The 16,310-nt window shown below is 39.9% G+C and overlaps 1 protein-coding gene across 4 annotated transcripts in view; it reads left to right on the forward strand.

Moving 5' to 3' along the window:
* The first annotated feature begins 2,857 nt into the window (after positions 1–2,857).
* Positions 2,858–16,310, forward strand: part of LOC131253146 (DNA-directed RNA polymerase III subunit 1) — a 250,463-nt gene continuing 237,010 nt past the window's right edge. For 2 of the 4 annotated variants that reach the window (XM_058253996.1, XM_058253998.1), the window contains exons 1-3: positions 2,860–3,135; positions 3,722–3,851; positions 8,712–8,858. In XM_058253996.1, the coding sequence (XP_058109979.1) occupies positions 3,071–3,135; positions 3,722–3,851; positions 8,712–8,858 (342 nt within the window). In that variant the 5' untranslated portion in view covers positions 2,860–3,070. Of the gene's footprint in view, positions 3,136–3,721; positions 3,852–8,711; positions 8,859–16,310 lie in introns of all 4 variants that reach the window. The other 2 variants (XM_058253999.1, XM_058253997.1) reach the window with 2 other exon arrangements.

The following is a 16,310-nucleotide window of genomic DNA, read 5'->3' on the forward strand; positions in this document are numbered from 1 at the left end:
ATGTCAAGTATTCGTCTACGGCATGACAACCACCTATAACATGAAATAGGTTAGCTATTTCATCACTTACACTATTTGAAACCCTAAAACAGATTAGGGTTAGGTTTTCTTACCTAAGAACGGAGTCGGAATTGCTAGAATAATGATGCAGAAGGGTTGATTTAGCCCGTGGAGCGATAGGGAAGGATCCCAGAGACGGTCTCCCACTTTCTCTTTCACTTTCTCTCCCTTTCCTTCTATTTTCTCTCTCTTCTCTCTCATAGGGTTGGGAAATCGTATGGAATGAGAGATGGGGGGTTTTAAGCCTTTATATAGGCCCAGGACTGATGGAAATGGCCCCAGGGCCAAGATATACTTAGGTTATATCCAAAGGGCATCTGTTTCAGTCCAACAGAGCACTTCTGGTGGCCCCTTTTCTATATGCGGTCGGACTTAAGCTTCTTGACGTTGGATCTAGGTCGAGTTAAGTTTTCGGTCTGATCTGATTTACAGATCAACCGTGGTAGATTAGTTTCAGTTCAATAGTCACCAGTACTCAATCAGGGCCATGAGTGCATTGACATGTGTTGGAAATTTTTTCTAATTCGAGGGTGTAATTGGGTCTGAATCCTTAAATTTGGCCTACAAGTGAACGACTTAATTTACTTAAGTTTTAATTCATTTTCTAAAGATATTCGTGTTTCTTACACACTTCGCTCCGGGCTCAAGTTGTACGTTTTTAGATACTATTAGGACTTGATTTCCGAGGTAGATGTCAAGTCCAGGAAGGCGGTCCTAACCGTATGGTTTTGCAGTAATCGGACTTTCGAAGCGCGGTCCAAGTCCGATACGGAGTTTCAATGTGCTCCCGAGAGCAACTGGGTTTTGAGTTGGATCCTAAGTTTTAAAGTAATGTAGCGTTCATGGTTTTACTCGTTTTAGGTCTTACGGATCATATTTAAAGTGATTAGTACTAATTTCACAGGTAATCTCATTTAACACTTAGTTAATTCCTGCCTAATTTCTAAAGGATTTGGTTCTTAGTTATCCCTACCTGAGGTGGTACTCGGGTCTTTGTACGGATTTTTCTGAGACGTTACACTTCCACCTTCCTGTAGGGCTTGCGCTGCTTCCTCCTCATAAGGGTCAAGCTCTTTGACCCTTTGATTTCCAAGAGTGAGGGGTTGTTGGAAAGAAGATGGATTCCCGATGGCAGGAGGTAGCTGAAATTGAACTCTGTTCCCTTTTGGGGGAGGGTGTGATGTACGGAAATGGCTCCCGCTTGGGATATCTGCCAATTCCGGAATGTTGCTCCCGTTAAGGGGAGTAGTTAGACTCGAAATTGACCCCCATCATAGGCATCCCCCAGTTCTTGTCCGTGATTCTTGTTAGGAGGAACCTGTGTTATAACTTGATTGTTGTGATGTGTTGAGTAGTGATGTTTGGGAGGATTGCTCCCGTTTGTTGGTTGCTGTGTGTGGCTGTGCTGACTCCTTTGGAAGAGGGAGAACGAGATTAGTTGGAGGAATGAGGAAGAAAGCAAAAGGAGTATGAGGGATTGAGCTATTTTAGATACTAGGCTGTGTTGCTTGTGTGTTAGATATGGTGCTTCGTGCCAAGCAAAGTAACAACTCCTGTAATGCCTTGAAACTCTGAGACATCTCATTCAATGCTGTTGCGACTGGCAAATCTGTTGGAGCTGTCGGTGCCAGTGCCGGCACTGGTACATGTATTGGTTCTGATGTTGGTGTTTCCGGAGTTGGCGGAGCTGCCGACTCTTCTTCCTGGGTCACTAAGGCTGCTCGGGATCAAGTACTCATAACTCAGATTGATGCCTAGACAAGTGTAAGCCAAATACTGATTTTATTTATTTATTTATTTATTTTTTTATGAATGCAGTGATGATATCCTTTGAGATTAAAGTACTACACACTTTGAGTCGGGCCTCGGGTAGTGAGAGCTAACAAAAGTTTATAGTGGAGTCACCATTATGTGAACACTGAAAATCGGTGCCCACACTGATTTAAATGTTTTTGGTGTGATATGTGGGAATTAGTAGGCTGATTTGTGAATGTTGGAGTCGCCACTAGTCAATTAATCTCAGAATCCCGTAGTCGCCTAGAACTTACGAAATTTGTAAGGTTGGAGAAATTCGAAGACTCTCCTACTTTAGATTGACTCCTGGTCTACAATCCGGGATTTCGGGTAAGAGACCTTGATTACAAAGAGGGAAGACACCCTCTTTGCCTCGTACAAATGTACGGTCTCTACTTAGTGTGGTATAGAAATCTCAAGGGATGAATGATGTGGTCGAGGTAGGACTAGGCACGCGTGGGTTTCTGATGCGACATGATCCGTGATTTCGGCAAGCCACAGAGCATACGCCCAACAACGTTTATGGAAGACGGATATGATGATGCTCATGTAAAAAGGTAAAGAAAAGTGGACTAGATTACTGAGAATTTCTTATGTGACATGATCTAGTGTACGACAAGTCATAAAACATACGTTCACTAGAGATTTAGAGAAGCAGGGAGGTTGAGAAGGGAATAGATGTCATGATGAATGCTTGTATATGAAGAAATCTTTGTTTTGAACTTAAATGGGCTAAGACATGGGTTACACCATGATCAATCCGGGCTTGACCTAGGGATTGAAATGGTTGAAGTGAGGCTATGAGGTGACTAGAAAAATCTGCCTCGTTTTTGGCCTTATACTCCAAAATGATGCCAAAAAAACGAAACATCACGATGGCCACTCAAAGCTCCTGCCTAGCTGGAGACAGGCGGTGAAGGATGCAATCCGCGTCCGTTACGCTAGCGCACGCTTCCTTTGTCCACGTCCGTTGCACGTGCCATATTCCTGTGCCCATGTCTCTCGCAAGCAGGCCCTCTTACGTCTCGCTCTCACAAAAGAAGCGTCGGCCAGCGGCGTGTGAGCAAAACTCCCGCCCTTTTCGAACGCTAAAACCCCCCCTAAAACTCGAGTTCTAGGTTTTTTCTCGATTCTCATCCTCCTTTCTACGGTCTTACAATCTCCAACTCTATCCCCTCTCTTCTTCAAAAAGGAATTTCCGGGACCTCTTCAAGCAATGGCAGACGAGAAACCGTTATTCACAAAGGAACCCTTCATTGAAGACGTCGGTCCACAGAGGATGTACGTATTTCCCATCATCTCATTCCTTTTTCTCTTTTATTCTCTTTAGGTAGGACCCGCTTTGAACATCAACGTTGTTGGTATATCTGTGCCACACCTTGGATGATTTCCCGTTGCTGAGAATTCCGTCGGATTAGATGTTGATAATCGTTGGGTCTGTAGATTTTGTCCATTGGATCACTTTGATCAATCCAGGCTATTGAATAGATGTGCCACCTTTGATTTTGCTTGACCCGAGAACAGTTATGATCAGCCAGCAAAAAATGTTGGATAGATGGATTTTTAGGTCTCTGAAGAGGGACACCTTTTTCATTTTCATTTTTTGAGTTTCTGTTTGGAAGCTATTGGTTGGATGTTGGGACATTTGAGCAATCAGGTGGGTAGCACCAATCCAACAGTCCAGATCATATAACGGAGGGCCTCACCTTTTTTATTTGAGATAAAAAAAAAGCCTAATCACTGTAATGGAGGGCCCCACCTATCTATTCATCACAAATATGCCCAATCAGTGCTCCCCCTCTTTTTTACAACCTTGTTTTCTAAATAATGCTTTGATACTTTTTTCTCCTCATGGTCATCTTTGCAGAAAAAGCATTCGATTTTCCATGCTTTCTGGATCGGAAATATGCAGCGCTGCTGAGGTCCAAGTGTATCAAAGCGGCTTCTACGATCCAACCAAAAAGCCAATCAAACAAGGGTTGCTCGACTCCCACATGGTACATCACATTGTTTTATCTTGAGAGTGCTCATAGAATTGAATATGAATCTCTTTTCAATCGTTCGTTGCATATAGTTGTCTTATTTTTTTCGAGCATATTCAATATGTGGGAAGTGACATTTGCATTGGTTCCATCGCTTCATTATAAAAATTTATTGGCAGAGTCAGTCTTATCTATATACTCGAAACATTCAAACTGTTGGCAATATCAATGTGAGTGGCGATGACATAAGAAACGTGTGATGAAGATGTGGGTCCAATGCTGATCCCACAGACCATTTTGTGGGCCCTCATGCATTTTGTTGACTTTAGAGTTTTCAAGGTGATATGGATCTTGTATGTGGTTGATTATTTGGAGGATTTCTTTCATATATACTTTGAGATATATTATGTGTAATTAAGTCATTTCTATGTTTCTACTTGGCAGATTTTTTTAAAAGGATAACTGAATTTTTATTAATTAACATGCCAAAAAACGTGAAAGAATACAATCTGACTCTACTACTTAAAAAAGGAGGAGAGATTGGCAAATTTGATTGCCTTTACATAAGATGGCCAACCCAAGACACTGCACTTAATTTTCGGTGCTATCGTTTCAAATGCAATGACTATTATGATCCCCCCAAACAGACCAAAGGATCGCCATAATAAGTAGTCTCCACACTGCTTTCCTAACTTTCTCCATCCCTCATCTGCGCCAAGCCCACAGAAGGTCCACAATAGATTTCGACATCCCCAAGTGATATGAAAGTATCCAAAAAGTACTCTCACACCTTTCGAGCAAAAGGGCAGTGAATGAACACGTGATCGATCGATTCCACATCTCCCACACACATTAAACAGATGTTGGGAAGGACAAGGGATTTTCTTTGCAAATTGTTTATAGTTAGCACTATCTTTCTTCCCATTAACCATACGAAGGTTGTCACCCTTGGACAGGCCGGGCTTTATAATATCATAGGTGGAACGGAAAGGAAGAAATACGGAACGTAGCATGCATCATACTATTGAATGAGCAGACAAAAAAGTTGGCCCAACCATGCACATGCCACATTGTAAAATCCTCTTCTTGAGCTTGGGGAACCACATTCTTCAATCGATCCATCAGCCCGGCCGGCACGCAACTCCTCATCTGTCAGATCTCTATGCCAAGGGGAGACCACATCATAGAACAATTGCATGTGGAGTAACATCAGTCCATGGAAATGAACTCGTCCGCTGCATGTGGGCCACTTTAGGAAATACTTCTTGAAGCACTCGATCTTCGCACCACACATTTGCCTACAAACAAATGCGATTTCCGGCACCAAGAGAAAAGGAAATCCCTTTACGAAATAAATATTTTGTCGACACTGAAAATTCACTTGTGGTGTAATGGGATTACCATGTTGCGCGTGTGAAAGCTTGACGGAGCTAATGAATGAAGGCTTATGTACTAGAGGGGGTGATTAGGACCAATTCCTCAAAATTTGCAATGTATTCCGTAACAGGCATGGGTCCTTGGCGTAAAGATTGTCATTGTTCCAGGAGCTTCTAGCGATAAGAGAGAGGGAGGTACTTCTCTCTTAGCGTTGTTTTCATCTCGCTCCATTGGGTAACGGGAGCTCCTCCCACCCGTTCAATTCTATGCTCTTTATTGGTCCAATACATCTTCGCGCTTGCCCCACAAGCTTCATTTTGGAAAACCGCACTAGTCGGTTCTCTGACATCTCATGCCATTCAAAATAGTGGTCCATGTCAGCTAACCAATCAAGGAATGCCTTGAGGTCAAAGCGACCATCAAAGCTTGGGGCGTCAATCCTGACATTCTTCATGACCCTCTCGTCAGGATCAAAGTGGTCCTGATATGCCCGTTCTCTATCCACATGCCTGCCATTGGCGGGGGTTTGTCTAGGGGATGGCTCCTCACCAACACCACCTGCTTGCGACTTCACATCTCCCCCAACAGTGGGGTTCTCCCTTTGGGATGCTTCTAATAACTCAAGTCTAGCTTCAGTGGCAGTCATTTTTTGTTCGATATTTTTATTGGATGCCTTTATGGTGGTTATCTTTTGGAGTAATTGAGTGAGGTGATCGCTTAATTGCTCGTTACTCATGATGGGGTGTTGGCCAAAACCCTTACCACTTCTAGTGGGCATACACCAAAAACTCGAACTCCATTTTCCTAAACTCGACTCTAAGGTTTGAACAGACCTCAATATGGATGTATGATCCTATTTCTATATGATGTATGAATGCTGCAGAGTTTTGGATTTAACTAGAATGAAAACACAAATCTGGAAATTCAGATTTATATCTCATATGACTATGAATCTGAAAAATCAGGTTCGCAATTTCTATGGGATGTAGATCTGGAATTATCTAGACAATCCTAGATGAGAAAACAGATGATCCTAAGTTCAGATAACTCGATCTAACAAAAACCATGCAAAACCTAAGGCTTTGATACCAAATTTGATGTAGGACGGTCTAAACTAGAATGCATGTGTGAGCACAAAAAAGATCCAGTGAAATAAACTAAGCAAATCAATTGAAATATTCACATTCCACATCATAGTAAAGATAATAATAAAGGGAACATGCAATGGTTGCAGACCATCATTACAATCCTGCGGTACCGTATTTAAATCATGTGTGGATTGGATTCAGCGAGGGATTAGACCTCTCGATCTTGCATGGTTTCAATACAACAATCAATGCAACTTCTCTAGTCTAGTAAATCAAAGGATTTCTGGAATAGTGATGGTTGGAAAATCTGAGAGAGGGTTGGGATCAATTCTCAGATTTTCAGGGTCAATAACAATTAGGAAAAAAAAAGACTAGGCATAGAAAGAGAATTAGAAGGTTGGAGTGCTAGAAATAGAAGTTAGAAGAAGAGAAAAGATTAGGGGAAGAGAAGAACTTACCACAGAGAGAAAGGGGAAGGAGGCACCAAGCTTTCATTAAAAAAATATCATTAGGTTTAGGGTAGAAAGCACCCTATCTATAAAATTCGGATTTAAAAGAAAATGACTAAAATACCCCTATAACAAAAGTAAAAAATAAATGCGCAAAACAAAGATTTTTTAAAAAATAAAAAATAAAGTCGTGGGTAATAGATCAGTTTTCTAACTCATCCTACACGTGTGTCCTCCTAATGTGTGGCATTCAATTAATCCAAGGACATGTCTAAGGTCTTCAAAATCATCCTTAATTGTGCCATTAACAAGGTCTTCAAAATCATCCTTAGTTGTGCCATTAACAAGGTCTTCAAAATCATCTTTGGTTGTGCCATGAACCATCATTGAGCCATAAAGATGTATTTGTCGGCCACCTTCGTCTTTGATAAACTTTGAAGGGTCTGATGTCTGCATCAATATTCCTTGCCATTGAAGATCCCGGAATTTCTCTCTTTCCAAATCCCCCAAAAGATAGCTCATGAAACCATCATCCTCATAACTTTGCCTTGAGGGGTGAATTAGCCCCTTCCCCAACCCAAGAGAAGATTGACGAAGAGCCATCAAGGGCCAAGGCACCTGAAGTAGCAAAACGAAATAACACCGGACTTCCTTCACGAAGGAAAAAAGGAAAAAAAAGATGGTCCTTATAGCTATATTGGCGATGTATCAGACTTGTATTCATTTCTTTCCAGTTAGCTGATTCACCGTTGGCTAAGGGACCGATACAATTGTATTATAACTGTTTTCAAACCATGGTGGAGGCAGTAAGAAAATATTTGATGACTTATGGTTTAATTGAGGGTACAATAATTGATAGTGGAATGGCAGAACATGATTCGTCTATTTTAACCCAATTAGTTGGCATGAGGCTTTGATGACACACACAGACATGGTGCTCGTACCATCAGAACCAGTGGTGCTAACTGCTAACTACCTATTGTGGGCCCATTTGGAGCATGACATCCAACCCTTGATCGACACTACATGATGTGTACCCAACACAAAAATCGCGCCAATCCACAAATTAGCTGGGTCACGCATACAACAGCAGAAAAAAAAGTAACACCATATGAGCAGACCCCTATATTTGTATGTGTATGTAAAGATATATTAAAAGATGTGGTTTGTCTATGGCTACACTGATATTAGTGTCCTTGTACTAGCACTTTCATGTTCGCATTATGAATCCTGTTTCACCAACCACATTTGAAACATGAATCTTGTTATTTCTTGGAAAAAAGTCAAACAACAGGTTGTCCACCAGCCCTCAGCACTTATCCTTCGCCTGGGCTTGGGACATGCCAGCTATTGCTTCTATCGATTCCGAACTGCTCATCTTTTACACTACACACTCAGCCACATGAAGGACCTCATCGTCTTCCACTTTACAATGTAGGTGGCCGACCCTTTTGATACATCCACTTTTCTAAGACTGAGGCCCAAAGGTCTTGATCCACATTCAATCCACATCGCATGCTGCCTCAACACTTCCATCGAAGCCCCTCTTTGGATGGATTCACAGCCTTCACTCCATGACTCATATATGATGAGGCAAAATAAATCATGATAGATGCAAATATCAAATGGATGGTTAGCAGGATATTTAAGGATTGTTTTGTGGGTAAGGCTGCTGCTCTCGGTTGAGGTTTGTATGTTGCTTTGAGGGAAATGAGATCCCTTTGCTGTTTTGTTAGTTATCTGCAGTTTAAATGCATGTTTCTAGTTATTCATAATCATGACAACAAAATATACAAACTATGAGAATGGATAAACATGTAATCCGCATCTTAATTTTTTAATATATCACATGATGGTGTCATTTTTCCTGTGTTGTTGTACCTTCAAATCTGGAGGCGTCTTTTGCTTTTATTCATATCATTTTAAACCTTTTCAAAGATGTAATGTTCTTTTTTTTTTAGGGACCTCTAAAGGGTGGTTTTTGCGCCACATGCCATGGGAGTTTCACCGACTGTCCGGGACACTTCGGATACTACAAGCTCACACTCCCTGTTTTTAACATCGGCTACTTTAGTACTATTGTAGATATTTTGAAGTGCATTTGCAAGGTATTGGCATCATATAATTTTAATTTGTTTTCTTAGAGATATGTTTCGTATAGCTTTTACAATTCTGAATTTTTCGTCACTTTATTTATATCCTCAATATTTATCACTTACAACTAACAAATCTTATCTCCTATCTCTAAAGACTCTTATCTCTACACTTCACAAGTAACAAATCTTGTCTCTTATCTCTACACTTCACAACTAACAAATCTTATCTCTTATCTCTATATAGTAAAAGCTACACTCCCCAAAGTACCACAATGATGAGAAGAGCTTGAAGTCTTTCTGCGAATGTTCACTATTTGAATGTTCAATTGAACAAATGGAGTGCCAATAACTTTGAAGCAACTTCTGCTTTGGCAATCAACTTCAATGCGCTTGGTTCTCTTATGAAAAAACTAGATTAGAGGTGAAATGAGTAGCACCTTGATTATTACAATGTAACGGAATAGGTGTAGAAAAACCAAATCCCACTTTCTGAAGGAGAGATCAAAGTTACATGAATTCACATGCTGCATGAGTCGTCGCACGATAGTATGTGCAACCGTAGTCTGTTTCTTGCTTTTCCAACTCACTAGGTTACTCTGATAGAAGGCAAATAGCCACTTGTGGACCTCCTGTCATTTAAAGAACTTGTGCAATCTGCATTGCAATGCCCTCTCAAGTCCCGATTACCATGATTAGAATACAATAAGCTTTTTCCAGGAGAATGTTTTTAGTAGGGAAGAATCTGATAAACTGTTTTAGATGATGTGAACATAGAGCATGCATGAACTGACTGGTCACACTGATAGCATACATGGTGAGTGCTGATAGATGCATGTGTGTTCTGATCTTATGTGCTAAATGTGGGCTGATACACAGCACATTATCTCTTCCCTTGATCAGTTGCTAGTTGCACAAAGATAAAATCTGGACATTAAGTTGCTGATGATGGCCAACATGAGGCATAGTGTCTGGATATTCTGACAAAGATGCAGCAGCGCGATGGAGAAGCAGAGTATGAGTGGATGTTGTTGCAGTGCGATAAAGCCATCTAGCCCGGTTGCCCTGTCTCTACCAAGATTGTCAATCACTGCTTTCACTTCTTCTGTGAAAGACCTTTCTATCTATGTTGCGTTATCCTCACCAAGAAATATCAAATTCAAGGTTATCTAATTTGGGATAGTTCCATGTGTCAGTTGTCAGAAGATTAGAGTTATAAATTCACTATCCCGTGGCAAATTACCTGTTTGTTTTCCAGCCTTCTCCCATTCACATTAATGCTATGGATTTTGTTTTATCTCCAATGGGCATTTGTGAGGCCATGGAAAAACTTTGTATTTTATCTTCTTCTTGAAGCCAAGTTGCTCATGATCTCCGTCTTTGTAGAATCCCTTCCTCTATAGCTTCCGTCTTGTATTTAGCTTTTTGGGCCTCCCATTTCTGCTTTTTTGCCTCTGATAACTGTTCGACTTGTGCTTTGCGATCAAGGTCATGTAGTTCTTGTAAGGTTGCTATATTTGTGTTTTCTACTGAATCTAACTTTTCTTATTTCCAATTCTCTAAGGTTTTTTAATTTTTTCTTCTTCGTATGCAGCTTGAAATCAGCCCTCCGTTCTACCAGGCTGAAGTTCCACCCAGTGTTTTAAATAGCGGTAGTGTGTTGCGTAGCGTTCAACCCTTCGTAGCGTGTAGCAAAATAGCGTAGCGTAAGCTACACAATACTTCTATTTTTTAATTTAAAAAAAAAGAAAAACATGATAAATAGTCAGTAAAACGCACACACACACACACACATATATATATATATATATATATTTAAATGTCACATTCTTCAAAATAAAAATCCCATAGTTAAGAGCATCAAGTACAATACAAATTCACATTCCTCAGAAATCAAAATCTCAAAATCTCAATTAATAGTCTCTAGACTCTAGTGTGTAAAGGCCATCTACATCTAATAGATCATCATCATCGTCGTCATCCTCATTCACTTCGTCACCAGGTCTAGGCCGTTCATCACTAGCATCTGCATCCGCATGTACATCATCCATTCATCCACACCGTGAACAATCATTCCTCTATCTCCTTCATCTCTTATAGGAGTAAGAAATCTTCCCATAGGACCACCTACACATTAAAAAAAAAGAGATTCATTGGTCTTTTACTTTCTTTGTTAAAAATGTTCATGTAACTTAGTCCATAACTATAAACACTAAATTAGTTGCCTTCCTTTTGTTTGAGGAAGGTGGGGGGCAAACTCCTTTAGAAATATTAGATGTTGATGGTGCATTGCTGTCAGCTGGATCATCAGACTCTGGAATAGTTGTAATGACACTAATATCAAAGGCCATGTTTTGATCTTCGAGCCATGATGGATCAGTTGGGAGAACAAGGTCTTCTTTCTCAGCAATCCATTCATCATCTGAAACAATGTGGTCCACCAATATTGGATCCATTGTCGCCCTCCTCTTCATTCTTCTTTCTCTTAGTTTCATATTATACATCACATATAATAGAGAGTTGAGCTTTTGTTGCTCTAGCCGATTTCTCTTCTTTGTGTGGATTTGATCATATGATGATCTATGTTAGTCAATTATCAAACACTTGCTAATCTACTAAATAAAAATTAGCCAATTTAGAATATCGAATGGTACAAAAGTCACCCGCTCAAAAGTACTCCAATTTCTCTCACAGCTAGAAGCACTGCATGTGAGGCTTAAACTTGTATTGCAAACTTTGTAAGCTGCAGAGTTCTATCTCCAAAGCGTTCCCACCAATCAGCTACACAAATTAGTTATAATTTATAAATTAATGTAATACTTTCACCAATTATAGAAATATAATTTACATAAAAATGAAAATATCAAAATATAAAATTATAAATTACTCGGGGAACGCTTTGTCATGGTTTCGAGTGCAAGGCGAGAGCCAAAATCCCCTCTTCAGCTCTTCTCTTCTTATATTCATCCAACTGAATATCATCATCATCATGCTTTTCATGGGGGATCATCCTATCCATGCACTCCAACAACCCCCTTTTTTATCTTATGATATGTAGAGAACTTATCTGAGTATCGTATTTGAGGATTCAAATAGTACCCGGCTGCATGTAAAGGATGATGAAGCTGATGAGTCCATCTTTCATCTATTTTGTTCCAAATTGGAATATATATCTTTTTTACATTATTGCAATTAAATGCAATTTTCTCCTTTGCTGAGTCCATCAATTCATAAATGAATCCCATTGCTGGCCTCTCCTCCGAATCTACTTCTCTTAAAACGCTTACTAAAAGGCATGGTGCTCTTAACACGTAAGGCAACATTCGGCCAAAACTTCTGTTCAAACATTATAATAGCCCGTACCTTTATTCCTTCAGGTTTTTTAGCCCAAGAAGGCAAGAACATGAGCACCATTGTTCCAATGTGAACATGGCTATAACCTATAAGACCATTCTTTTGCTTGTAAATACTTCAGAGGGTGAGGTACGCTGTTGCAAATTGTGTCATTGCCAGCCGTAAAAGCTCATTATTATTCGTGCAGCTTCTCATTATGCTCAATACAATTCCATGCCCATAAATAAAGTTGGTCACTATCCATGTCTTTTCAAGCGTTTCAGAATACATTTTCATTTTTCCGATATCCTCCAACATTAGATCTATGCAGTGTGCAGCACGCGGAGTCCAATATATCATTTTCCTCCTATGCATCAACTTCTTCCCAGCACTCACATAGCTTGAATGGTTATCCATGATAACCTAGACCACATTTCTTCCCCAATTTCTTCCACAATTTCATCAAGATATTTAAATAACAAATTTCCATCTTTTATTGAATCTAAATCATCAATAGACTTGTAAAAACATTGTTCCGATCGTAGAATTAATCAAAAAGTTAATGATACTTCTATTCTTTCCATCCGTCCAGCCATCAAACATAATCGAACATCCATAAGTTTTCCTGGAATCTTTGTATGCTTTCATTAAACTATTAGTATTAGTAACCTCTTCTTTCAGTATCCATGTTCTCATATCATGCATGGATGATGGCTTCAATCCCGGTCCAAACTTTCCAATAGCCTCACACAAAGGCTGAAAAGTACGGGCTATTACACGGTTGAACGACAAAGCATTCCACAAAAACCAAAATAAAAAATAAAAAATAAAATAAAATAAAAAAATAAAATTCCAATCACCCTGCATACTTCTTTTCTTTCTTCCTTCTTCCACCTTGAATTCAATGTCGATTGACGTTGTTCATTGCTAACAAATTGATCCATAGGACCCCTTGCTCTTGCCATTGGTTGATTACCAGAAGATCCACTACCAAGTTGGCTGCCAATGAAAGCATCATTACCCACATTGGTGCTATCACTTGCAGAACCGGAAAGATATATCGATCCCCCTCCCAATACCTCGAAACACCTCATTTCTTTTATTTTTTCTGTCATGATATTCCTTTAAAGCCTTTCTACACTCCTCCTTGGCTTCTTTCGTCACTTTTGGGCACGACTTTATCCCATTGTAGGTTCCGACCAAATGATTCTTTAGGCGAGTCATGCCTCCCATACACCTTTGACCACAAAATTTGCATTGCACATAATTTCTATGAGATTGTCCAAGTGGATTATCAACCACATATTTCCAAGCAAAATCTCTCTCTCTCTCTCTCTCTCTCTCTCTCTCTTTCTTCAAACATTGTTCTCTCTTTAGTTCACTACTTAACAAAAAAAAAAAAAAAAAAACACGTCACAAACAAATCAATGAATCACAAAGATCAACATTAACTTGTGGAAAAACCATCATAAGAGAGTGTTGGCCCACCTGATGGACTAGAAAACAATGCACAATCAGCCATACACACACCACAATAGTCCCTACGTGGGCCCACACCATAGAAAACAATGGACAACCACCTATATGCACACTATAGTGGTTCCCACATGGACCACATAATAAAAAACAATGCACGAACACTTACACGCACAACACAATGGTCCCCATGTGGGCCACACCATAGAAAACAATGCAAATCCACCCATTCACACACCTCAATGGGCCCCACGTGGGGCATACCATAGAAAACAATGCAAATTCACCCATTCACACACCTCAGTGGGCCCCACGTAGGCCATGCCATAGAAAACAATGCATAGCCACGGAGATATTGAAAAAGAAATGAAAAAAATGATAAAGAACAAAAAACGCACAGTAACCGGCATTTTAAAAAGGAAAAAATGAGAAAAAAACTCAAAATAACAAGTTGTTTTCATTGTACATCGAAAGAAACTCACCAAGGGTAACGAGCGTACCTATTGTTGTCTCTAGATGGGATTCAATTAACGAAAACTCTAAAATTTGAAGCTCCATAGCCGATCGGAACCGGAATTGGGGAAATCTGATTTCTTCTTCATTTCTCCTCCAATGATCATGAAACTGCACCAAATGGACTTCCTTATAGTCTCCAACAATTGGCCAAAGAAGCCCCTTCAATGGGCTTTTGGATCGTAAGATTGAAGAGGGGGAGAGGAAGTTGCGTTCGGCGTAGGTTTCCAAGGGGTTTCGAATGCCCTATTCGACTGCTTAAAAAAAAGTTACTTAAGTGGTTGTGGTGTGAGTTCACTACTATTTATAACAAAGAAAAAAAAATAAAATACCGTAGTGTAGTGCACGCTACCTGCGCTACACGCTACGCGTCCGTAGCGTACGCTACGACCCCTATAGCGTACGCTACAGGGGATTTATGCTATTTGGCACACTACGTAGCGCTATGCTACGTAGCGTATGCTACTGCTATGCTATGAGCGTTAGTGAAAATACTGGTTCCACCATCTGGTGACCTTCTTAGAGAACCCTTCTTCTAGCCACATTAATTCAAACCGAAAAGTGATGGGGCCCTAGGATGCTTCATTTGTGTCACAAATGAGGGGTGAGTGGTCTTTGGTGGGTCATGGCAGCAAAAAAAGAAGCCCTGGGATTAGGGCTGTACATCGAGCCGAGTCGAGTCGAGGTGGGCCAAGCTCAGCTTGACTCGTCCGAGCTCTACTCGAGTTCGAGCCCGAGCTCGAGCTTGCCCTCGAGCTCAACATTGGAGCTTGTCTTGTTTGCCAAAGCTTTCGAGTCAAGCTCGAGTCGAGCCTATTATGATGTCAATTTATTATATTTTTTGGTAAAAAATATAGATTAAAAGTTAATGATATTAAGTCTAAAATGTCTCACATGCCAAATTACTAAGACAAAAAAAAAGTGTCATATAGTTGGTCCTCAACATCAAATCCAAAAAGTGAAAAAACATTAAAAAATATAAAACCTTAAACAAAATTTTAAAAGCTAACATTCATTTAAGCAATTTTGGATGCATTCTGGACATCGTCTTCACTTCCATTCTTGTCCTCATACTCTTCAACATCGAAACTGCTACCACCCCAAATTGGATGCAACCAATCTTGCGTACATATCAGTGCTTCAACTGTTTTCAAGGCGAGTGAGCTTCGATACTTGCTAATAACCCTGCCCCCTGTGCTAAAAGTTGATTCTGATGCCACGGTCGAAATTGGAATTGATAATATGTCTCGTGCCTACTGAAAGTGTAGGGTATTCACGAGCTCTCGACTTCACCACTGCAAAACATCTTGTAACCTTATGACCTGCTCTTTTAGATACTTATCCACTTCTGATTCAGTTTTATGCGTTTCCGTTTCTTCCTCGTTTAAAAAAGACATAAAGTCAAGAAGTCGCTTTCCTCTAGTTGAAGTACTACCTGACCCAGTAGATTGAGGAGTAACTATTGTACTAGATGTTGCGGCCAAAGTACCAATGTATGAAGTAAACAACTCTTCAACTGCAGCATGAATAATGACGGTCTCCGCTGAAACTCTTTTAGAACTAGAATAAAGTGATCTGAAAATATACCTAACCATTGCCATCTTGTACCGTGGATCCATAACAACCGCAATGGCTATTAACAAATGACAGTCAGCCTAATACTTATTGAATTTCATTTGCATTCCCAAAGACATCATTTGTAAAAAATCTGGACCCTCATCAACACACTTTTTTATAGTATTCATAATGAAAATAATTTTTGGAAGAAACTGATTTGCCGTGGGATACTTATTCCCTGAAAAAATCTTCGTGCAGTCGTAAAAAACTTTGAGAAACTGGTGAACATGTTTAGCTTTCGTCCAGTCTTCATCACTAGGCACGTACATGTACATTTTATCGCGTGCTGCAAGTTCAGGGAATGTAACTTTAAATTCTAAAGCTGTATCAAACATTTCATAAGTTGAATTCCACCGCGTGCAGACATCCAACTTTAACTGTTTTTTAGATTTCAAATCCAAACGTTGGATTATATCATTCCATGTACTTAGTCTTGAAGTTGATCCCCGTATATATTTAACACTATCTCGTATGTTGACGATCGTGATGTCAATTGTTTTCAGCCCTTCTTGCACAATCAAGTTCAAT

Source organism: Magnolia sinica, chromosome 8, assembly GCF_029962835.1.
Source record: "Magnolia sinica isolate HGM2019 chromosome 8, MsV1, whole genome shotgun sequence".
Classification (NCBI taxonomy): domain Eukaryota; kingdom Viridiplantae; phylum Streptophyta; class Magnoliopsida; order Magnoliales; family Magnoliaceae; genus Magnolia; species Magnolia sinica.